At 41.6% G+C, this 26,303-nt stretch overlaps 1 protein-coding gene across 3 annotated transcripts in view; it reads left to right on the top strand.

Annotated features, from left to right (window-relative positions):
• AADAT (aminoadipate aminotransferase) overlaps window positions 1-23,852 on the top strand; it is an 85,357-nt gene extending 61,505 nt beyond the window's left edge. For all 3 annotated transcript variants that reach the window (XM_044297134.1, XM_044297135.1, XM_044297136.1), the window contains exons 4-14: window positions 6,583-6,715; window positions 13,427-13,501; window positions 13,812-14,021; window positions 15,147-15,212; window positions 15,516-15,598; window positions 15,763-15,859; window positions 16,997-17,058; window positions 18,325-18,389; window positions 21,577-21,683; window positions 22,836-22,937; window positions 23,647-23,852. In XM_044297134.1, coding sequence (XP_044153069.1) covers window positions 6,583-6,715; window positions 13,427-13,501; window positions 13,812-14,021; window positions 15,147-15,212; window positions 15,516-15,598; window positions 15,763-15,859; window positions 16,997-17,058; window positions 18,325-18,389; window positions 21,577-21,683; window positions 22,836-22,937; window positions 23,647-23,691 — 1,045 coding nt within the window. In that variant the 3' untranslated portion in view covers window positions 23,692-23,852. The remainder of the gene's footprint in view (window positions 1-6,582; window positions 6,716-13,426; window positions 13,502-13,811; window positions 14,022-15,146; window positions 15,213-15,515; window positions 15,599-15,762; window positions 15,860-16,996; window positions 17,059-18,324; window positions 18,390-21,576; window positions 21,684-22,835; window positions 22,938-23,646) is intronic.
• The last annotated feature ends 2,451 nt before the right edge of the window (window positions 23,853-26,303 follow it).

Here is a 26,303-nt window from a genome sequence, read left to right as displayed (position 1 = left end):
CAGCTTCCTCTGCCATCTTGCTGTGCGCCATCATAGATTGAGAGTGGTGGTGTGGTCAATGAAACATCTGGTTTGTCATGCAAATGCCTTCTGATGGTTTGTTTAGATCCTGTTTGCTGCCCTAGCCTTGGGGTGTAACGTCCAATTTCATTGAACAGTTCTAACATCTCGGCCGAGGCCCCTCCCACATACCATAGATTAGAACTAGGTGCTTGAAAATTTGATCATCTGCAGATCTTAGAGACACCTCCTACTTCTTCAATTTGCATAACCTTACAATTTGTCCTTCTTGGTGTTGCAATTTTAGTGTTCAGGAGTGTAATATATGTCAACTTATTTTACCAATTTTCAAGAAAACAACATCCGCATGTCCAGCCGCAGTTCTTAATACTGCAGCCACTTATTAGTCATGAGTTCAAACGTAGCCTGTTTTTTTTTAACCTGCTTTTAAGAGAACAAAACACAATGTTCATGTTCAACCACAATGGCCCAGTGGTTAGTACTGTAGCTTCTTAAGGTGGTTAGTTGATGATTGAAGGGGTTGATTTTGGATGGTACAGCCTATAAACGAATGTGTCACTCTACCATAAGTGAACTGAACAGAACATGGACTAAATAACAACATGCAGTGTAAACCAGCTGTATGTAAGGGCAGCAGGCTATTGGCAGGTATTAAAGGGGTTATCCCATCTTAGACAATGGGGCATATCGCACCTACAAGGATAACGGAGCAGAGAGAGTTGAGGGCGCACTGCGCATGCGCAGCCGCCCTCCATTCAATTGTATGGAGCCGCCAAAATGGAGCGCTCACATTCACTTCAATGGGGGAGGCGGGGAGCTGTGCCTGGTGGTGGACTGACCCCAGGAAACCCGGGGTCCTCCAGCCACAACTATCCCCGGCTCCGTTCTCCTTGTAGGTGCGTTTCCCAGAGGTGGGACCCGCACCTATCAGACAATGGAGGCATATCCTAGCGATATGCCCCCATTGTCTAATATGGGATAACCCTTTTAACCTCTTTCCGACATCCGACATACATGTATGGCGGATGTTGAGTTTCCGGGGGTTTGCTGTTTCATACAGCAGGCACCCGCAGATTATGTCTACGATCGGCAGTAATGCTTACCGTGGACATTTAACTGCTCAGATGCTGTGGTCAAATGTGACCACGGCGTCTAAAGAGGCTAAAATCCGGAAGTGCGCAGGTATCAGGGAAAACTCCCTGCTCTAATGGTTAGCCTGAGTCTGTACTAGGCTTCCAGGCTCGTTATTAGAATATACCAGTTCAGACCAGCAGGTGGCAGCACTGAACTGGGATATAGTAATTTCTGTACAGAATAATGGAAAAATCTGATGATTGCAAGTTGTAGTCCACTTGAGAAAAAAATAAATAAAAGGTAAAAGCAGGTTTTGAAAAATACATAAAAATTTACATCACCCCCCCCCCCCTTTATCCATAATAAAAATAAACAATTTTATAAAAATAACATCATGGGCATCGCTGCCTGTGAAAAGGCCCGTACTATTAACATATAATAAAGTTAGCCCATAAGGTTAATGGTGGGAAAAAAATAAAAATGTCAGCACTTTATTTCCCCAAAAATTTCAATAAAAAGTAATCAGAAAGTGGTATTAGCAGAAACCACAGATCATCCTGCAAAAAATAAACTCACACACGTGTCCGCAGACATAACTGTAAAACAAGTTATGGGAATGGAAAGGAAAACATATTTTTTTCCAAAGTTTTTACTTTTCAATATTAAAACACAAGAAAAAGTATACATATGTGGTATCGCCAGATTCGTACTGACCTGGAGAAAGAGCACATGTCACTTTTACCACATAGTGAACGCCGTAAAAAAAAAAAAACGTAATAGTGTGACAGAATTGCATTTGTTTTCCAATTCCTCCCCATTTGGAATTTGTTTTCCTTTTCCCACTACATCCTATGCAATATTAAATGGTGGCATTAGAAAGTACAACTTGTCCTGCATAAAACAAACCCTCATACGGCTATGTGAACAGAAAAATAAAAAGTTATGGCTCTGGGAAGACAGGGAGTAAAAAACGAAAACGCAAAAACAAAAAATCACCATGTCAGGAAAGTGTTGTCTCATCTTGTATATGCTGTTCAGTCCTGGGCACCAGCTTATAGAAGGGATGCCCTGGAGCTAGAAAGAGCACAAAAATTGATAAGGGTCATAGGTATGAGAAAAGAGTGGAAGAACTACATTTGTCTTGAAGAGACCTGTAGGATGGGAAATGATTAACCTTTATAAAATGGCCTGTACAAAAAATATGGTAAAAAGCTGTTCCAAGTGAAAGCTCCTCAAAAGACAAGGAAGAGGGCACTGCCTGTCTACAGAGGCAACGAGAATTCTTCACCATAGTAGCTGTGAGTAAATGCAATACTTTACCTCAGGATGTAGTCACAGCAGGAACAGTTGGTGGTTTCGAAAAAGCTTCGATGAATTCTTATGACTAAACAACATTAACACTTATGTAAATGTGTAGAAGTCTATTAGTGCATTCCTCCTATCTTAATTCACATCCCCATTCCTTGGTTGAACTTGATGGACATAAAGTATGTCTGTCTTTTTTTAACCATTCTGTGTAATTATGTAACCATAACCAGTTTCTACAGGAGCTGAAACATCTGTTGACTTCTGGTTTGGATTGGCAGCTGTTCTCTAAAATGATTAGAATTTTATGCTTCCAAATTTCCCACTCTTATAGACCTCAATGGACGTGTAATTGTCTTGGGAATAGACTCCCTTACACATAATTGTGATCTATACAATTCATGACATCCCTGCCCTCATATGTAGAACATACTTATGATTTACTAAATAAACTTAACGGTTTTGCGATTGACAAGCTCACTATGGTAGTATTTCTGCATGTTGAGGCCCTCTTCAGTGATGGCCAACTCAACTTTGGGCATTTTAAAAAAAAAACAGAAGGGTTGCGTTTTGTCCAAAATAACATCTTCCTCTTGAAACTATTGGACTATGTGTTGACATAATTATTTTATGTTTGATGGTGAGTTCTAACACCAGCTCAGAAGTTGTGCGATGAGGAGCTCCTGTGCCCCCCATCATGTTTCAGGATTGTGATTTGATGTGGAACCCCCAGCTATTTTGTGGGAATGAATTGGATTTTATTTCATTGCATTTATTAGATTTGTATCGAATTTGTAGGATAATATAATAGGCATCTGGTTGATCAATGAACTAGACATTAAAATCAATAAGGATTATGTGGGCCAACGCCATATGAGAACTTCCCAAAAACCCACATAGCCGTAAAAACATCACCCAGCTCGTCTCAAGAAAAATTCAAAGAAATTACTCATCCACCAGACAGGAGAACAGAGGAATCAATTTCCTAAATGTGGTTATCCCACACATGTTCTAACAAATTCATTTAAATCTCCATATGGCTTAATGGGACATTTGATAACCAAACCTAGTAACATGGGAATCTTCCAAAAACAGTTAGCGACTTTGAGGGCTGCCACAGATTTACATGACATTGTAATTTGTAACCAATTCAGTCCGTTTTGGTGGCTCGGATGTGGACCCATTCACTTCAATAGGGCCGCAAAAGATGCGGACAGCACTCTGTGTGCTGTCCGCATCCGTTGTTCCGTGGCTCCGCAAGAAGAAAAATAGAACATGCCCTATTTTGCAGACAAGAATAGGCATTTCTACAATGGGCCGCCCGTTTTCGTTCCGCAAATTGCGGAAGGCACAGGGGCGGCTTCCGTTTTCGGAACGGTCGTGTGCATGAGGCCTAACTTTAGAAAAGGAGAGGATCGCTTGGTGACAGGCTAATACAAAGTCACTATGAGCCACCAAGACCTTCTGGAACTTGGCTTGACCGCAGGTTTTAGGGACCTACAAATGTGTTACCAAATAGGGCATATCCTTTTATTAAAACTGCTGAAACTGTCAAATCAACCACAGCAGGAAAAGTTTGAATGCCAGGACTACGCATATTGCATGAGAGTTCATGAGTGATCTACATTTTTTGCATATGCCCACTGGATTATATAGACAAGACAAAAAGGGAATTTAGGAAATTGACTTGAACACCTAGGAGAGACATATATAAGTATCTCGACATTCTTTTGAGGTGCATGGTGGAAATATTTATTCACAATCTTTTAGTTTGATTGACGTTTGTGAGACAATTGAAGTCCTGAGGCATTTTCCCTATATGACTTGCTTCACACTAGCGCTAAAATTGTCTGGTAGACTGTTCCAGCCTGCCGGATTTCATCGTATCAGGCATAGCCAGATGCTACGTTTCCCCGCTGGAGCCCGTTGACTATATGGGACTTTCCATACTTCAGTAGCCTGATATCAATTTTACCAGGACTACAGTAGTTAAAATTTTAAATTAGTATTCCTATTACAGAAAGCAGTGGAATATGGCTAGGAATAATTAGGGCCAAGCTGTAGTTTCCTGTTCACTTGGCGGCCTGGAGCTCCACTGTGCAAGGGAAGGTGTTGAAGCTGCGTCGGCACTGGTTTAGCTCTGGTTCATTCTCAGGAACAGTGGAACTCCCTGCAGTTGTATCCTAGTAATAAGTTAGCACCTTGTTTAATGGGAATACCCCTTTAAAGAGGACCTGTCACCACAAAATGCAATCTAACCTGAAAGCACCATGTTATAGAGCAGGAGGAGCTGAGAAGATTGATATATAGTTTTGTGGGAAAAGATTCAGTAAAACCTGTAATTTATACATTTATATATTTGCTATTTCCACTTTATGTGAAGAGCTATCAGTACAGGAGGGAGGGGTTATCAGTGACTGACAGCTCTGCACACTCATACAGACAATGCTATCAATCACTGATAACCCCTCCCCCTATACCGTTAGCTGTACACAGGAGATGGGAAAAGCAGATGTATAAATTCATAAATTAGAGGTTTTACTGGATCTTTTCCCACAAAACTATATATTAACCCATTCAGCTTCTCCTGCTCTATAAGGTGGTGTTTTCAGATTGCATTGCATTTTGTAGTGACAGATCCTCTTTAAGACCCATTTCCAGCTGGATCTAGGAATGCTATTTTTATAGTTACTGTTCCCTTTAGCACAATGAGTGTTGATTTTCTTTTCTTCTTCCTTCAAGCAGAGCATAATAACTAAAAATGTCCTCCTCGTTCCTATAGAAAGCATGTGGCATATGCTTGTGGCATGGTTTAATGCAACTTATTTTTGAGACATTTTTGTATTGTTTATGTCAACTTTTAAAAGTTCTTTAACATTTTCCCCAATCCATGTTGGAGATTGAAATGTGTCCTTTGAAATGTCTTTAAGAATATTTATATATTCATCTGATCTGTTGTCAGAACCTGGTGATTATTATGAGCGGTGCTGCTCATTCATTCCAGCAAAGAGAATTATTATTGTATTTGTTTATATAGCACAAACATGTGCCATAGTGCTGTACAGAGATGGTTAGGAATTTGTTTAGATTTTCCTAAAAAGTCCAGATTGGGGGGGAGCTAGGGAGAAAGAGAGACACTAGTATGCTACCATCAAAAACTTAGTGAATACAAAACTGTGGAAAATTAATCTAAGGAGGACATCAAGATATTTATACATATACATACTACAGAATCAAATCGGTTCTATCAATTTGGAATTCATCCTGAATTTTCCAAACAATTTGGGTACTAATAAACCCAAATATTTCACAATTTAGAGGGACATTGCCTGGCCTACAATAGGCCTGAAAAGACGGATTACCCGCCCCCAAGAGTAGCATACTAGTAACTCATTAGTCCTAGGAGACCACGTGCCAACTTTTGGGGGAAATTGGAGCATATTTGATTCGGGCAAATTGAATTTCAATAAATATGCTCATCTCTAATGAGTACCGGTCATAATTAACCTCTCAGTATGTTTTGGAGAAGATGAAAGCTCCATACATTTATTGGACTTGAGCTCAGGCCCCAGATCTGCAGGGCAACAGTGTTAACCACTGAGCCACCTCTGTGCCCTAACAGCTGCAGAACCTCATAATGTACACTTTAGATTCTGCAGACAAGGATGAGGGCGTTTCATATAAATCAGTGTGGATCAGAAAGTTCACCTTACTCGCTATAGCGTTGCAGCAGGTATGTATTAAAAGCAAAAAGATGCCTGGTACAGTAAGTAAATAAAATATTAGAAGTCGCCACAGCTTTCTGTGACTCTATGAATGCTGTTGCCTGTGGCCTCGTGCAAAATATGGGCCTCATGAAAATATAGTCACCTAATATTTGGATAAATAATCACCTATATAATTTTGTCTTATTTGGTTGCTGTGTCTCAAGTGTCAGTTTCTTTTGTTCCTCTATAGGATGTTGCCGATATTAATCTGTCATAGAGTATTGTGGTAACTTGTGATAATTGGGGAGGCACAAATGTGTATTGGAGGAGAGAATAACATCATTTTGTAGCAATATTCTGACTCCTTCTATTTGGTTGAGATATTTGTATTATATCAAATCTTCAAAAAATTGTATTATGCTATTGTTATTTTATGTAATTCAGTTTGTATCCGTTCATTTATATTAATATTTAGAGTTCCAGAATTGGTGGCCTGGTTGAAAGAATTGCAAAAAAAGCTGCACAATCCACCAACCCTAACATACGCCCCTGACAAGGGACAGATGGCTATATGTGTCACAACTGGCAGCCAGGAAGGATTGTCAAAGGTAGTATTGTCTGTTTTTAGAGATTTTAGATTTTCGGTTATTTTTTAGCTAAACTCTGCATACACATAGTTACAATGCATTTGGAAAGTCTTCAGATCCTTTCACTTTTTTCACATTGTTTTATGTTGTGGCCGTGCTGAAAAAAAAAAATTCAGGGTTTTCCCCATTATTCTGCACTCAAAACACCTTAATCAAAAATGTGAAAATAAAGGTGAAACTCGAAAAATTTGAATATCGTGCAAAGTTCATTTATTTCAGTAATGCAATGTAAAAGGTGAAACTAACATATGAGAGACTAATTACATGCAAAGCGAGAGATTCCAAGCCTTTATGTGTTATAATTTGGATAATTATGGCTTACAGCTTATGAAACCCCAAGGTCACAATCTCAGGTACCCTTGCTCAGGGGGTATAGACTAATTAGCTGACTAGAGTGTCACACTTTGAGCCTAGAATATTGAACCTTTTCACAAAATTCTAATTTTAAGCAGCATTAATGCAATTCCTTTTAATTTGCATTACTGAAATAAATGGACTTTTGCACGATATTCTAATTTTTCGAGTTTACCTGTGTGTGTGTATATACATACATATATAGAATGAAAGAATTCTGCAGCACATCCACGTAGTAAGGAAGTAAAAGAAACTTTATTCACCAAGCATGCGACGTTTCAATCCTCTCAATGGGATTTTTCTCAAGCAGTGATATAGTGGGCAGTGCAATGTGCATATTTAAGCACAATCTCATAATTAAACAATCAATGGCTAAATTACATTCATTAAGAATAATATATATAAAAGATCGTAATACAAACAGTGCTAACAATATGTTTATACAATCAGCTCCTATCTCAGATCCATGTGCAGTGATATAGTGTAAATAATACCCCTAACCGATCCGACATACACTATACAGAGAAAATACTTTAATGACAATCATAATCAATTCAGGTGTCAGTCTTATAAATAACTGTACAGGTGTACCTTCAGTGAAATGATGAACAAGATTGCAGGAGTGTGCGGTGGGGTCAATACTCATGGGTCTGGGCGTCTCAGGCATACCATTGCGCATGTCAAAAGGACCTTCCTGGGATTTTCGATCACATGATCACTCATTTCGGTCGTTCATTGAGATGCGCATGTCTAAGGACCTTCAAGCATGTGATCACTCCCCCGGTCATGTGCTTGGGTATATCACATGATCGGAATGAACAACCTGAAGATCCAAGTGTTCGGTAATGTTGCGAGCTTATGGGTAACCATAATCGTGTATTTAATTTCAATATCAAAAGTGTGAATATTCGTATGAAACATGCATTTAATTCCATGTATCGAAAATATGAAATCGTCAAAAGATAAGGATCGTGGATACAGGCATAAGAACAACAAAGTATGTTGGCAGTGCAACTTGGCAGAGACTAATCGCACTCCACAATGTGTTGAATCACACGGAAGGCAACATAAATGAGTCAACGATCCATCAGGGAGATGAGAGTGACCATATATAACTGGAAGTACCATTATTATATGAGGAGAGGCAATATGTGATAAGCGTAAATGCCGCCGCTTCTCCAGTTCAATATTAGACTCGTTATAGTAATTGTTTAGTGGCCCCCTAGTCTACACGAGGAGTTCAGTATATGTGACTAATGTTGTCATCATAAAGTCACAAACTGAGTTATCCCCCCTGTCTGTTGGGTACCATTCCTGGAAATCCAACATGGCAGACCCGGGATCATCCTCTAGATTACGGGGGCCCTCTATCTGTATCCATAGAGAGTGTCACCTCTCTCCCCGAGATCAATTGCTCAAAAAGGCCTATCCATATGTGAATCTAAACCCGTGTAACGATCAGACACCCCCAGTGTCACATGGCTTCATCATGTATAGTCATATGCATGCATACAGATCCAAAAACTTGTGTTTTTTTACTTGTGTGTTTTTGGATCTGTATGCATGCATATGACTATACATGATGAAGCCATGTGACACTGGGGGTGTCTGATCGTTACATCCACGGGTTTAGATTCACATATGGATAGGGCAGAGCTAAAGCCCGCCTCTCAGAGCCGGTGACGTCACCGAACACGCTGCCGGGCGGAAGTTACCGCCCGGCAGTGTGTTATTGAAAACCGCAGGGCACGGGAGCGCATCGGAGCATGAGATGCTCCGATGCTAGGCTCAGGGGGGCTGCCGGGGTGAAAATAAGGGTATGTCCGGGTTCAGCTCTGAACCCGGACAACCCCTTTAAATATGCACATTGCACTGCCCACTATATCACTGCTTGAGAAAAATCCCATTGAGAGGATTGAAACGTTGCATGCTTGGTGAATAAAGTTTCTTTTACTTCTTTACTACGTGGATGTGCTGCAGAATTCTTTCATTCTACATTTTTGGAGGTGGATCGCCTACTCAGCCACTGCCACTCCGATTGTACTACACAGACAGTGGTGCTGCTCACATTCCCTTGTTTATATATATATATATATATATATATATATATATATATATATATATATATATATTCCAGAGCATGTGAGCAGCACCGCAGAATATGTGCAAATCGGGTGCCAGCGGCTGTTGGAGTGATCCTTACTCCCAAAATATATAAACCAGGCACTTCCTTAGATAAAAAAGTGTAGATTTATTCAGCAGTAGCAACGTTTCAGTCCGCACACTGGAACCTTTCTCAAGCAGTAATGCATGAACACTGCGGTAGCAGACTCCTGTCATATGGACCACGTGACCACGATGTCTTTGGTCACAAAGTTTCATGGACACATGACCGGAACACATGTTTACATCACGTGAGGGCTCCAGATCGGAGGTGGCGCATGTGCATTTGGCTACACACCATGCCAGTACCTCATGTGAACCAGGGATCCCAGCCAGGTTATCAATGTTCAATTAATAATTTTAATAATGTTTTTAATCTACACCTGCGCATATATATATATATATATATATATATATATATATATATTGATTATCACTTTAGTATGAATTTGCTTATGTAGAGGAATTATTATACTCCAACACTTGATTCTATTTACAATCATGTATACACATTGAGTACTTTGAGACATTTGTTGAATTATTAATTTTTATGAATGAATTAGCACTGTAATACCTATTTTTCACAGAATTATGTTGATAATTGATATTGATCAACCTTTATATATGTGTTGTACACCCACTGTTTGTATAACTGCTTGAGAAAGGTTCCAGTGTGTGGACCGAAACGTTGCTACTGGTGAATAAATCTACACTTTGTTATCTAAGGAAGTGCCGTGGACTTTTCTGGTTCATATACAGGTCCTTCTCAAAAAATTAGCATATTGTGATAAAGTTCATTATTTTCTGTAATGTACTGATAAACATTAGACTTTCATATATTTTAGATTCATTACACACCAACTGAAGTAGTTCAAGCCTTTTATTGTTTTAATATTGATGATTTTGGCATACAGCTCATGAAAACCCAAAATTCCTATCTCAAAAAATTAGCATATCATGAAAAGGTTCTCTAAACGAGCTATTAACCTAATCATCTGAATCAACTAATTAACTCTAAACACCTGCAAAAGATTCCTGAGGCTTTTAAAAACTCCCAGCCTGGTTCATTACTCAAAACCGCAATCATGGGTAAGACTGCCGACCTGACTGCTGTCCCGAAGGCCATCATTGACACCCTCAAGCAAGAGGGTAAGACACAGAAAGAAATTTCTGAACGAATAGGCTGTTCCCAGAGTGCTGTATCAAGGCACCTCAGTGGGAAGTCTGTGGGAAGGAAAAAGTGTGGCAGAAAACGCTGCACAACGAGAAGAGGTGACCGGACCCTGAGGAAGATTGTGGAGAAGGACCGATTACAGACCTTGGGGGACCTGCGGAAGCAGTGGACTGAGTCTGGAGTAGAAACATCCAGAGCCACCGTGTACAGGCGTGTGCAGGAAATGGGCTACAGGTGCCGCATTCCCCAGGTCAAGCCACTTTTGAACCAGAAACAGCGGCAGAAGCGCCTGACCTGGGCTACAGAGAAGCAGCACTGGACTGTTGCATGTCATTCGGAAATCAAGGTGCCAGAGTCTGGAGGAAGACTGGGGAGAGGGAAATGCCAAAATGCCTGAAGTCCAGTGTCAAGTACCCACAGTCAGTGATGGTCTGGGGTGCCATGTCAGCTGCTGGTGTTGGTCCACTGTGTTTTATCAAGGGCAGGGTCAATGCAGCTAGCTATCAGGAGATTTTGGAGCACTTCATGCTTCCATCTGCTGAAAAGCTTTATGGAGATGAAGATTTCATTTTTCAGCACGACCTGGCACCTGCTCACAGTGCCAAAACCACTGGTAAATGGTTTACTGACCATGGTATTACTGTGCTCAATTGGCCTGCCAACTCTCCTGACCTGAACCCCATAGAGAATCTGTGGGATATTGGGAAGAGAAAGTTGAGAGACGCAAGACCCAACACTCTGGATGAGCTTAAGGCCGCTATCGAAGCATCCTGGGCCTCCATAACACCTCAGCAGTGCCACAGGCTGATTGCCTCCATGCCACGCCGCATTGAAGCAGTCATTTCTGCAAAAGGATTCCCGACCAAGTATTGAGTGCATAACTGAACATAATTATTTGAAGGTTGACTTTTTTTGTATTAAAAACACTTTTCTTTTATTGGTCGGATGAAATATGCTAATTTTTTGAGATAGGAAATTTGGGTTTTCATGAGCTGTATGCCAAAATCATCAAAATTAAAACAATAAAAGGCTTGAACTACTTCAGTCGGTGTGTAATGAATCTAAAATATATGAAAGTCTAATGTTTATCAGTACATTACAGAAAATAATGAACTTTATCACAATATGCTAATTTTTTGAGAAGGACCTGTATATATATGTGTATATATATATATATATATATATATATATATATATATATATCTGCTCAGCTCCTCCTGCTCTGTATCATGCTGCATGAATATTACACTGCATTTTGTTGTTACAGGTTCTCTTTAAAGTGGGTTTCGCCCAAAACAAACTTATCCCCTATCCTATAGAACTGTTAGATCGTTGGGGGTACAGCGCTGAGACCCTAAAGTGATCACGATAACAGGGACCCATTGTCCCTAAATAAATAGAGCAGCAAGTTAAGCATGCATAGAAAACGGCAAACCCTTATTTTCATGGTGGGTAGAGGTTCCAGCAGTCAGACCCCCACCAACAAGATGGATAAGGATGCAGTAGATAAGGGATAAATTAGCATTGTGGGAAATCCCTAAAGGGGCTGTCCACAAATTTATACAAAATGTCTCCAAGCAACTTGTCCTTGAATGTGAATAGGGTAGTTTGAATCCAATTGCAGAGCTACCTGGGGGAAAGCCACTGTACGGACTTGGTGCCTCACTACACGCTGCCTTCACTTTACATTGCTGGCCGTTCCAGGATCCCATCATTACAATCTATTGTAGGGCAGGAAGATGTTGCCCACCCCATAACAGCGCCCTCCACAGATCCACCCCATAACAGCGCCCTCCACAGATCCACCCCATAACAGCGCCCTCCACAGATCCACCCCATAACAGCGCCCTCCACAGATCCACCCCATAACAGCGCCCTCCACAGATCCACCCCATAACAGCGCCCTCCACAGATCCACCCCATAACAGCGCCCTCCACAGATCCACCCCATAACAGCGCCCTCCACAGATCCACCCCATAACAGCGCCCTCCACAGATCCACCCCATAACAGCGCCCTCCACAGATCCACCCCATAACTATGTCATACCCAGCCGCGTCAGTGGCTCATATGGGAAAATCCAAGCAAATAGACCTCTAGCACAATTCCCTTAAAATATTGCATCGCATATCGTTATCGCAATTTTTAGGACCCTAATCGCAATCGCACAAAATTCCCATATCGTGCAGCCCTATAGCACAAACACATACACCATTTCCCCCAGGCAACTCTGCAAGTGGATTCAACCCATTCCTGGAGAACCCCTTTAAATGGTCACCATTTTACTTGCGATTTGAAGGGTACTTTCACACTAGCATTATTCTTTTCCGGTATTGAGTTCCGACCTAGGGGCTCGCTACCGGAAAAAAACGTATTCGTTTTATCCTAATGCATTCTGAATGGAGAGCAATCCGTTCAGTAGTATGCATCAGGATGTCTTCAGTTCGGTCACTCTTACGGTATTTGGCCAGAGCTGCGGTATTTTCTCCTTCCAAAATTCCGGAACACTTGCCGGAATGCCGGATCAGGCATTATTTTCCATTGAAATGCATTAATGCCTGTACCAAGTGTTCCGGCAAAATGGATCCAGCTTTGCGCAGACCTTTAAAAATGCACACAAAAAAAAGACACCGGAGAGAGACGGATCCAGTGTTTCAATGCATTTGTTAAACGGATCCGGATCAGTCTACAAATGCTATCTGTTTGCACACGGATTTCCGGATCCAGCAGGCAGTTCCGGCGTCAGAACTGCCTGCCGGATCTTCACAACGCAAGTGTGAAAGTACCTAATAGAAACATAGAATGTGTCGGCAGATGAGAACCATTTGGCCCATCTAATCTGATGTCTTGAAGATCCATGTGGTAGTAACTAAACTCTAGCCAGACAGATCTTACTGGCACTCCCTCTTAAAGCAGCTGAGAATTTTATGCCAGGAATTGATACACTGTTATGTTAATTATTTATCTGACCAATTATTATAGGTATTTGAAATGCTTGTAAGTCCTGGAGATAACGTTTTACTGGATTCACCAACCTATTCTGGAACTCTGGCAGCTGTGAGTATATTTTTATATATTTTATGTACTTTTACTCCTCTCCCAAGCCTGCACCCAGAATGATTATATAATCACTTGACCGCATCATCCAGGGGATCTGGGACTGTATGATCATCTGCATTGCCAGACATAACTTCACAAAGACAATGTGTCACCTTGGCCGATAAAAGACTTTTTATCTGTTTTATGCTTTACATAAAACTCTAATAATGTATTTTGTAATATTATATCCTTTTAAATAGTGATGTTGAGAAAAATGAGTGTATAGTAAGATAACAATATTCAGCTGACTAAGCTTTTTTATTTGTAGGTAAAACCACTAGGATGCAATCTCATTGGTGTCCCCACCGATCAACATGGAATTATTCCTCAGGCTCTCAAAGAGATTCTGTCTCGATGGCGACCAGAGGATGTCATCATACCCGAAACGAAATCGCCCAAAATTCTTTACACTATTCCAAATGGAGGCAATCCCACAGGAGCCTCTTTGACTATAGAGCGCAAAATAGAAATCTACAAGGTACAAGGCAATTAGAAAGTAGCTATGGTGACCACGTAGTAACTTTACAATGTGTGACTGTCATCTAGGCAGCATTTACTGAGGTCTTTACGACACAATAGTGGTGTAAAAAAGTCAAATTATGGCGTGTGCACATATATGCACAATAATTTACGACTTTTGACGCTTTTCACCACATTAGAAAAGTGGCGAGAAAAGGAGGCAGCCGCAGCACGCCGGATTTACTTAGAAACTGGTGTAAGTTATAGCTGAAGTAGACTCCCAGCTCTAGTGATCCAGGCAGGTGGGCACACATAGACTGCCAAGGCAGTGATTTAGTTATTGGGCTGGCTCACAGCAAAGGCAGGGAAAATATTATATTATATATTCGGCAAACAGGTGCGCATGGGCGTCTGCCTAGGCAATGAGTGAAACCTGGCTGACAGGGATACACAAAGCACCTCTGACAGCCATGAAGAGAAATATAACCCTAGAGATCTGAAAGAAGCTAGGAGAATTAACCACCTGAATCCGACCTCCATTCATATCTATGGGGCAGCCAAAAATAGCCGAGTGCTGGCTAGGTTTTTTCCGTCGACCTCATAGAAATTAATAGGAGCGATGGCTGACCAAGCGCGGTGCGTTCCCATTCACCTTCCCCAGTCTATTCTCGGTGTAGGTGCGGGTCCCAGAGGTGGGGGCATATCCTAGCACTATACCCCCATTGTCTCAGATGGGAATACCCCTTTAATAATAACATATCTGAGCTTGGAAGTGTACTATATATGTTTAATTTTTTTTTTAAATAAATATTAATTAAAGCTAAGTATTATAGGGCTATTGGGGAAATGAACCCAATGTAAATGGCTCATAGCTATTATTTCCTTTTTCGCACTTTGCCCTACCATTAACCTTGAGCAGGTCTTTGCTTTTCTCTGACAAGACTTCAGTTTGGCGCATGGCAGGGCAGAGATGTATCTAATATATTATGAGATAAATATTAGACGCATCTCACACAGGCTCAAAGGGATCGAAACGAGTATGGGAGTGCCAGTCTTAATAAATGTCCCTCAGTGGGCCTATTGCCCAGGAAAGGAGCTTTTGTTTTATAGATTGAGTCATCATATTTCTCATCTCTTTTAATAGCTTGCACAAGAATATGATTTGATTATTGTGGAGGATGATCCCTATTACTTTCTCCAATTCAATAAGGTGAGCCATTGCAACTTTTAGCAACCTTGTCTGTTAAATCTAAAATAGAAAACATACTTTAAATCGCCTTGTATATTTTCTGAGCTTTATAGAACGCTGAATAAATGAGCACAACCCTGAAGAAGGTGACATGCACACTTCTTGTTTTTTTGGATTGAGTAACTGTAATATTTGTGATGGGCCTGTAGGTGGCTTATTGTGTGAAGGTTTGCATACAGCTGCCCTTCCGAAGATTCGGTCTGATCAATTCTGAACTATTTTAAAAGTATTTAAAAGTCTTCTTTTTGTCATCGCTGTCCCTAGCCCTGGACACCATCATTTCTGTCAATGGACATTGATGGTAGAGTTATTAGAGCGGACTCCATGTCAAAGATTCTTTCCTCAGGGTAAGAGCATTATTTCTAACTTTTTAGTAAAGACCATGATTTCAGTAATGAATAGCTTCCTGAATGGATATTACACAGCGTATCTAATAAAGCATATAACATTGTAGTTATACTTCCAAAAGAGAAAACGGTGATCATTTTTTTTTTTTTTTTTCATCTGCCAGATTGAGGATTGGCTATTTATCAGGCCCTAAAGCCCTTATAGACCGGATAATACTGCACATGCAGGCGTCGACACTACATACAAGTGCTTTTACTCAGGTAATTGTATAGGATTTTCTGTGAGCAGTTTTTTATTCCTCCTATGCTGCCACTCATGTTTGTTCTTCTTAAAGGGTATGTCTTTTTTTGCACCAGTTTCTTATTCTTTGTTACTGTGTGTTCAGTAGAAATGGTGCAACATGGCTAATATTCTTGATTAGGATATTCTCCCCTTCTTTTGGGTATATGCAGCTCTTATATCACCCTAGGTGCACTAGTTAGCTAGTTTAGCTGCTGCACCAGGTTTATCCAGTTTGGTGATCCCTGGCACCTCACTAAACAGCTGCAGCCGGCCTGGGATTTAGCAGAGGAGAAGTCCACCAAGATGGTACCTGCTATTACAGAGCCACTCTCCATTCTGACATGGCAGGTGGGTCCCTACTACGATACCGTATCTATATGCGCTTACGTGGAATCTGGAAGGAAGCGTTTCTTCTCGGCAAACGCCTGCTCTTGAAGGAGACCGCTGCATGTAAACGCCTTCGCCCGTCCCCATACAGAATCATTGTTTGCTGGCAGCATAGGCAGTTTAGACGGCACAATATACTGCCAGCAAACAATGATTTAGGTGTCTGCTTGAATAATGCTATTACGGGCGTTTCTTTCATTCATCTGGTAATCGGTGGCACCTTTACACTGGCAGATTATCGCCAACGAGTGTTTGTACGAACACTCTTTAGTGATAATCTGCCCGGGCAGTGTAAAGGGGTCTTTAGAAAAAAACTGTGTACAAGTTTTCATTGACTTTCAGTTAGTTTACAATATCCTGGGCAGAAAGTCAGCAAACACACGCCGTGTAATTTTGTAATATACAAGTGTAGCTTCGACTTGATGAGGTATTTTTGCAGTAGTACAATACTTGCTGCACATAGATGCCACTAATTGCAATTCATTCTACTGAAAGTATAACCAGCAGGGGCATTCTAATGAGAAAGAAAACATTTTACTAACATACCAGCTATATTTCACTATACATTACCATTCTTCACCTGGAATAACTCAGACATGAATATCCTTAAATACTATCTAATGCTGTAGCCAGAGTGTGAGCCGCTTTTTCATATATAGTGCAATCACATTATTAATAATAGTGCAGCCATTGGCACATGTCTACAACGTGGACTGCTCTGTTTTCAGGTAATGATCCTACAACTGCTGCAGAAATGGGGTATAGATGGCTTCTTGGAGCATATAGAGAGGTATGGAACTTATTCTTTGGGTAAAATCCTTATTAATTGTTGTAAGTGGAATTTGTTTTTTGTTTTTTAATAAAGTTTACCTTTAAGACATTCCTGCATCTGAAAATAAAAATTTGACCGCATTCCCGACTCCTGTGCAATAACTACCATCATTCTTTTAATTGTAACCTTTTGACTCCCGAATTTTGCTGCCCTCGGTTACTAAATCTGCATTCTGTAATCCATATTGGCTCCCAGTGTTCAGACAGTCAAACATAAAGTCTACAAAGCTTATCTTCATTCAGGACTTTTCTTCTTCCCTCCTTCTATCATCTCTCCCTTACAGCTTATGTGGAGTACACTAGGTTTGTTCCAAAAAGTAGGTGATCATTCTCATAAAGGTAGTTTGTAATTCTCATTACAAGATACAAAATAATTTTTCATCCTAGTACAAAACCATACAATGGCACCTTTACCTCTTCAACAAATAAATAAATCCTTCCCTAAGGCGCCTCACTCAAGGATCCAGTATATAGTTGTGTAATACACTTTTATTTTTCTCCAGGCTTTTAAAATTGATGACCTATGTTCAGGATAGGTCATCGGTATCAGATTGGCAGGGGTCCGACACCTGGCACCCCCACCGATCAGCTGTATGTGGAGACGTCGGGCACAGTTTGCACGTGCCGTCTCCCATCTATCTTCCTGCTGCTGCTGATAATATATATATGGCAAAGGAGCAGCGAGCAGGAAGGGAGACGGCACGTGCACGCTGTCTTTTCAGACAGCTGATCGGCGAGGGTGCCAGGTGTTGGACCTCCACCAATCTGATATTGATGACCTATCCCGATAAGTCATCTATATTAAAAGCATGGAGAACCCCTTTAAAAGGGTTGTCCGTTGTAGACCACTACTTGCCCATAGGATAGGGGATAACTGCCTGTCAGTGGTGGTCCCACCACTAGGGCCCCAGCCAATCATGAGAACATCGGCCTGTTCTCCTTTGCCTGAATGTAGCTGCGGACATGCATGCGTGCTGTTGCTCTATTCAGCTCTATAGGGCTGCCGGTGATAGACTAGCGCTTGTACTTCAGTGGCTGAATGGAGCAGTGGGCATGCATATGTCTGCCGCTCTATTCAAAAGGAGGGCACAGACCCCCATTCACTATTGTACAGTGATTACACTGTAAGCAAGTGGCTTTCGTATATAATAAAAGGTAAACAATCTCAGTACAAATAAAATGTCGTTTTTTTTTTTGTGTTTTTTTGCCTTTTTGTGGCTTGCAGTGTCATACAGTTCTACAGGGCACAGAGAGAAGCCATGCTTGCATCTGCCGATAAGTGGCTAACAGGTGAGTGAACAGGTCAAAAGTATGTGCTAAACAGGCATTTTTCTTACACTACAAAGTGGTCTAATGTGAAAAGCCATCTTATAATATTACATGTAAAAGGGCTTCTGTCACCCCACTAAACAGTTTTTTTTTTGTGTACTTATAATCCCTATACTGCGATTTATCCATACATAATGTGATTAATCATTTTGGTTCAGTAGATTTTGCTAAAAACATACTTTTATAATATGTAAATTACCTGTCTACCAGCAAGTAGGGTGGCTACTTGCTGGTAGCAGCCGCATCCTCCTATCATAATGACGCCCCCTCCTCATGTTGATTGACAGGGCCAGGGAACGGGATCATTCTCTGCTGGCCCTGTTTGAATTCAAAATCTGGCACCTGCGCCGTACCTGTCTTCAATCGGCGCAGGTGTACTGAGAGGCGGCTGCTCGCTCGGCTGCTCCATCCTCAATGCGCCGATGACGTCACATCTACACCCGGCGCATTGAGGATGGAGCGTCCGTCTCTCAGTGCGCCTGCGCCGATTGAAGACAGGTACGGCGCAGGCGCGAGATTTTGAATGCAAACAGGGCCAGCGAACGGGATCAAAATGACGCCCCCTCCGCATGTTGATTGACAGGGCCAGCGAACAGGATCGTTCTCTGCTGGCCCTGTTTGCATTCAAAATCTCGCGCCTGCGCCGTACCTGTCTTCAATCGGCGCAGGCGCACTGAGAGATGGACGCTCCATCCTCAATGCGCCTGCGCCAGGTGTAGATGTGACGTCATCGGCGCAGCCGCCTTTCAGTACGCCTGCGCCGATTGAAGACGGGTACGGCGCAGGCGCCAGATTTTTAATGCAAACAGGGCCAGCTGAGAACGATCCTGTTCGCTGGCCCTGTCAATCAACATGCGGAGGGGGCGTCATTATGATAGGAGGATGCGGCTGCTACCAGCAAGTAGCCGCCCTACTTGCTGGTAGACAGGTAATTTACATATTATAAAAGTATGTTTTTAGCAAAATCTACTGAACCAAAATGATTAATCACATTATGTATGGATAAATCGCAGTATAGAGATTATAAGTACACACAAAAAAACTGTTTAGTGGGGTGACAGAAGCCCTTTAACACATGGCAGGATTTAAAGGGTTTGGCCTGTATCCTATATTGATGACCTCTCCACAGGATGGGTCATCAATATTAGATAGGTGGGGGTCCGACTCCCAGAAACCCTGCCTATCAGCTGTTTGAAGAGAATTCTCTTCACTGTTTACCTGCTCGCCGTCAACATTGCAGAAGTGAGCAGGTCTTATTACAACTGCTCCGTCCACCCCAGTGAATGGATTGTAACTACAAGATGGTTGTTTTTTTTTTTTTGTTTTTATTCTGATATACGGTACTTGAAATTTTTTACCTTGCTGTTTGAGTATAACCTAAAGTCCTCTTTTATCACCTTTGCTAGTAAAATAGACACTTTTTTGCAATGTCTGTGTTTATTGTTAAGATTGTGTGCATCCCCAATAGGAAACTAGTTGTGCAATGTAACATTTACCAGCTTCAGAACCAGAAAAAAAAAAAGAACACATTTAATAAATCGACTTGAATAAATAAATGTTCCAGAAGCATATTTTTAGACCAATTTTCAACACTGACTTCTGAAACCCAAATTGCTGGTTAGCTACTCCTAAATGAACATATAAAGTAAAGGTGCATTTGCACCTTGCAATGAGCAGCAGGTTGTCCTTCCTGGCAGTCGGCTACTCACTCACTAGACAGCAAGATCTGCTGCTCAAACGATAATTTAGATGCCTGCACGAACAATAGGATCACCCTGTGAACAAGCGTTTTACTCGTTCAATAGGTGATCAGCAGCACCTTTACACGGGCAGATTGTTGGGAATAAGAGTTTGCAGGAATGTTTGTTCCCGTTAATCTGCCCAATTATAGAATGCTGTAAATCCACCTTAACCTACACATACAGAACATATTGAAAAAGTAATTAATCATTATTGAGCCATTAATACAAATATAATTGGCAGCAAAATGAATCCTAGTATTAATAGAAACAGAGTAACACCTGACCACGGAGCAGGAGTGAAGCGATTGCTATTACTCCTGCTCCGTGGTCTCCCGCTGCGCTCGGAATACTCACCTTTCCAGCAGAGGGGCCTCCGGACACTCCACAGCACATCTATTGTCCCGCGCTGCACTCACCTACACACACCGTGACCTGACGCGCCTTGTGACATCAGGCGCAGAGCAGGAATGATGGAGTGCCGGCGGCGCCCCTGCTGGAAAGGTAAGTTGGTGCGACTAAGGCCGGGCACTCAGAGTGCATAGCGTCATAGCAACCAATGACGCTGTGCACTCAGTGTGTCAGGAGGAGCAGGCGGGGAGAGCGCTGCTGGCACAAGGGGGGAGCGCTGCTGGCACAAGGGGGGAGCGCTGCTGGCACAAGGGGAGAGCGCTGCTGGCACAAGGGGGGAGCGCTGCTGGCACAAGGGGGGAGCGCTGCTGGCACAAGGGGGGCGCTACTGGCACAAGGGGAGAGCGCTGCTGGCACAAGGGGAGAGCGCTGCTGGCATTGGGGTGGGGGAGCTGATGGCACTGGGGTGGAGTGGAGCTGATGGCACTGGGGTGGAGTGGAGCTGATGGCACTGGGGTGGAGTGGAGCTGATGGCACTGGGGTGGAGTGGAGCTGATGACACTGGGGTGGAGTGGAGCTGATGGCACTGGGGTGGAGTGGAGCTGATGGCACAGGAGGGGGGGGCTGATGCACTTGGGCTAATCGCAGAGGGGAGAACGAAGGGTGTTGGAGACTGATGGTAGGGGGTCTGATGAGTTTTTATAAAGGAAAACAGTCTATTAATTAATTTTTTCTTATTAGATTACTCAATCGTAAAAAATTGATAGAATACGAAATTGCACCAACATGCTGCTAAGTAGACATCATGCGGGTAAACAATGAAGAGGCAACAATGCTTCCACAAGTGCCATGGCTCCTTTAGTCAGCTGACCTGACTGAAGGACCTGCACCGCTCTCATATTGATAACCTGTTCTAAGGCCGTCAATATTCTAAAGCTAGAAAAACCCTTAAATGTGGTTGCTAATGATGAATAAATAATGTTCTCTGTATATTGTGGATTGAATATGTAGTGTTATGTGTTACTGACAGTGTACTCTTTGTTTCATTTAATTGGAAGGCTTGGCTGAGTGGCACAGTCCTACAGCAGGCATGTTCCTGTGGATAAAGATCCATGGCGTCCCAGATACACATCAAATGATCATGTTAAAAGCAATAAGCAAAGAGGTAAAGAACCAGTGTTTGGAATTGTTTTACAGCTATTCATACTGTGCAGTCTTTGATGCTCCCTCCACTTGATCACAGAAGGAAGACACAAGAGTGGTGAGTTGTTTTTTATGATGAGTCAAAGGTTTATCTATAGCAGATAAGCAGAGCTGACTAAAGATACCCATTTAACCTTCAATACGTTTTTTTCCCAAAATATTGAGCTCAGCATGTATGTGCTTTCAATGGGAAGAGAAGCCGACATTACTCTGGGGGCCTAAACTAAGATCTTATCTCAGGGGCTCTAGTAAAGGGCCATTGGTTGTTTATATATACTTTGTGAGTACAGAAATAATATTGCAAATTATTAAAGGGGTTGTCCCGTGAAAAATATTCTATATTTTTCAAAACAGCACCTGGATCTGAATACTTTTGTATTTGCATGTAATTAAAAATTTTGTATAGCCACTGAGTTATTTATTGAAAGCTATTTGTATAGCGCCACCTGCTGTTTTTTCTTTTTTTTTCTTTGTCCTTCTCACTGAGATGGAAGCACATGCTCAGTTCCATCCTTTAACTGCCACCAGCTGCAGCAGAAAGGACACGCCCCTAAGCTGCCAGCTTGAAATAAATCTAGCAGAGCAATTGGAGCAATTAATAGGGATATATCTGGATCCATGTGAGTTATAGGACTGGGTCTTAGTTTGTTAGAAATAGATTGCCATGTACTATGATACCAGCTTTTCATATATTTTTTTTTATTAATCATGGCATAACCCCTTTAAGAGTTAATGAGTTTGAGGACTGAGATTTAAAGGGGTTTTCCCTGATTACTATAGTTTTAACAGATCTGCTCATTTGGTTGCATTTTAATGTGACGGTTGGGGGCGAATTTAACTTTAAATGATTGCACTAGTAATTCCTCCCCAATATCTGATTATCACAAGCAGTATCCCAAGGTAATGTTGGTACATGATATACAATGATTGCTTTCAGCTTTGCCCAAAGAGACCCTAGTGAACCCAGGATATGTCATATCTTGTCTATTATTGGGAATGATTGGTGATTGTGATGCAGTGGTTAAATACGTGAATGTACAGTAATTCATGACAAGCAAAATAGCAAACCATGGTGTAAAGTGTGTATCAAGTCTAATATCTGTTGTGTTTGTAGGTTCTTCTAGTTCCTGGCTCAGCATTTAATATTGATAGTTCAGAGCCCAGTTCTTACGTGAGAGCCTCATTTTCTCTCTCTACTCCAGAGCAGATAGACCAGGTAAGTACAGTGTTGTTATACAGATAATAAGGTTGAAAAAAGACACGGGGCCACATGCGTGTTGATCTAGAGCAGTGTTTTTTAACTCTAGTCCTCAAGGCCACCTGCCGATCAGGATTTGAGAATATCCCACGGAATGAATATCTGTGGTAAGTCCTGATGTATTGACAATAACTATATCACCTGCTCAATACCAAGGAAATCCTGAAAACATGGCCGGCAGGTGGGCTCTGGGGATTGGAGTTGAGATACACTGATCTAGAATAATGTAAAAAAAAAATCCTTCCTGATAGCAAACATGGTAATCAGAATAAATCCCTGGATCTCCTCTACAGAAATCTAGTGCACTGAATTGAATATTGTAAAACTGCACTACAAACTCATATACTGTATATAGTATTGCAAATTAGTCAGTGGTTCAGAGTAGCATATGTTACTAATACCAGGTAGGTATGAGCATTTCAGAAGTGTTTTCCCAGAATCAATTGTTTTTCTGGGATCCCCTGTAACTGGTTTATTAAAAAAATAAGTTATATGGTACCCTCAGACACTTTCTGAATGTTGTATTTCTATTTTTTTTAGGTTGTTGGGTTTTTTTAAACCAGAGATTCTGTAAATGACTGAACTTTGGCATTAACATGAACTTTGTTTTATCTTCTATTTCTTTTAACTTAAACTTTTTTTTTTTTTACAATTTTGGCCATCGTAGGGACTGGAGAGACTGGCATCTCTTATCATTGAAGAAAGAAAATGAACCTGTTATTTACCAGGATATCTCAAGATCGTAGGGGAATTACCCAAATAGCCATCAGTTTTAAAATCGGTAGTAGGCCGTGGAACACGGCCGTGAGCGGTCCATGGTCTCCCGGCCTGGCATGCTGAGAGCAGGAGTGCACGGCGTCATTGGTTGCTATGACACCGTGCACTTCATGCCACCACTGCACTACAGTAATACACTCGTATGATCTATACCAGTGTATTACTGTAGTGCAGCGGCGGCATGAAGCGCACAGCGTCATAGCAACCAATGACGCCATGCACTCCTGCTCTCAGCAGAATGCCAGGCCGGGATACCATGGACCGCTCACGGCCCTGTGCATTCGGCCGTATTCTGAACAAAGATGTAATGAATATGTATTTTTATGCTGCTAGTAGTAGTTTTATCATAAAACCACTGTTCCCTCTAAGCATTGAGGCAGCGTATCTCAGAAGCCATCACGGTTCAGATTAAGGCCTCCTGAATTGATCTGTTCGATCCTAGAGAGAACTGTGCGGCCATACACTTACAGCTGCGCAGTTCTCTATATTCCCTCCCTACACCCATCTCTCTGACCGATGCAGAGATGAAACAAGCAGCTGGACCATCAGGATTCAGGCACCTTTTATAACCAAGGCAACAATGGAGTGTGAAGATGTGAATAACCTTCTTAACTCCAGGTATTCAGCTTTAACACCTCTGTTGTCCTCTACCAGGAACTTGAATTAATCCCCTTTACTGTCATAGGTCACCAGGGAACCTTAAATTAAAGTACTTCATACTTCTGGCTTCAGTGGTTGTGTCCCGCTTGGAGACACGTCACCACTGAGGCCAGTGAATGGCTGCAGCAGTGCATGTGATGTCAGATGGAACGTCACATTTGCAGTCCACAGGAGTCCAGAAGTGGCAGGGCTGGGACCATCGACACTGGAACAGAGCACCTTTTGAGTCGTTAGCAGTAAGTGGCTTTGCTTTTTTAGCCTGTACACTGTCAGGGTCCTAATAAAAATTGTTGTGTGGACCACCAGTGATACTTGGAATAACCTGCTGCTCTAGACCACCAGAGATTCTAACATGAACCAGTTAACTGCCATACACCACTATGAATACTGATATCAACCCTTTAACTGCTCTAGATCACTAAGTTTTCTGTTACACCTTTACAGCAATGATCCGTCAGGGATGTTGGCATTAACCTATTTCCTAGTATGGTTTTCTCAATCTTTTCACGTCAAGTACCCCCTAGTGAAAAAAAAGTTCCAGCCAACTACCCCAAGGAGGCGAGCAGTAATAAATGTTAACAAAATAAGGCTGTTCTCACTTCACAGTCAGGCTATGTTCACACAGCAAAATCAGCTTCATAAAAACAGTGTCTCTAAGCAGCCCTTATAGCCATCAGTAGCACTATTGTCCCCTTTAGTGTCCTGTAGTAGTATTAAAGCCCCCATAGTATACTCCAGAAGTAATAGTGTCCACCTATAGTGCCATCTGGCCCAATAGTATGCTGCTCCAAGGTGCTAAAGCAAAATAACAAACTCGAATACCTACCTCACTCCAGCTCTGTGCCACTATATGCGATGCAATGCAGGACACTTCCAGCTGTGTCCTGAGCAGTTTGCAGCCTGACCCAGGCAGTTGCAATGATAATGACATCATTGCACTGCCCTCTGATAGCCTTATTTCTTATGAGAGTGAACAGTGGGACAGGGAGACATCAGATTCCATGCCCTGTCTCAGCATTTAACTGTATCGCCATCCTGACAATAGCAATAAGGTTGAGTATGGAGAGGCAATAAAATAATGCTGGATGCTAGGGCTGTCCCGCATAACCCAGGGGTACTGCAGGTTGAGAAACAATGATCTTGACCACTAGGGATACAGATAATATCCTTCGGTATCCTGGTTGCTGTATAATACTATTGGCCTGGATGTTATTTGGCTCTGTAGATCTGACTGCTTCATAGCTGTATTGCCCGATTCAGTGCTCAGTACCCTAATTGCCCTGCTCACTAGCTACAAATGCTTAGAGGGAACATCACAAAGAAAGTGAACTATTTTAGGAACAACATGTGAATCAATCAAAGACAATGAACTATTTTCTAAGGTTACAGTAAGCACTTTTGATCTGGTTTACTGATCAGAAATTAAATTTTTTAAGAATTATCATGAAATCATATTTAAAAAATCTGAAATAAAGAAACAAAATATTTTGATGGAAGAATAGTTATTTGTGGCTTATGTGTCTCCACAGATTAAAGAAGTAGCAGTTTATATGCATATTTATTGTAGTGATTTGTAATCCAAGAACAATTAAAATCATTAACGACTACAAATATTTTTCAAGGCTATTGAACATAATTTATTTTATTATAAATGTTTTTTATATTCTTCCAATTGTATTGTAGTTATTAGTCAATAAGGTTTAAAGGGTTGCTCAGCCAGTGACTTTTTTTAAATGTCAGAATGGCATTGGCAAAATAATTCATACTCGCCTCACCCCAGTGCACCCCTTGCGGTGCTTCCACAGTTGGTGTTTTTCTCTTCTTCCTGAGCTCTCTCAACATACGGAAATAACCACTGAGCTAATGATTAAGGCAAGTAAGCTGAAG

The sequence above is a fragment of the Bufo gargarizans genome, chromosome 1 (genome assembly GCF_014858855.1).
Source record: "Bufo gargarizans isolate SCDJY-AF-19 chromosome 1, ASM1485885v1, whole genome shotgun sequence".
Classification (NCBI taxonomy): domain Eukaryota; kingdom Metazoa; phylum Chordata; class Amphibia; order Anura; family Bufonidae; genus Bufo; species Bufo gargarizans.
Note: the sequence above shows the minus strand (reverse complement) of the source record. Positions and strands in the feature narration are given on the sequence as shown.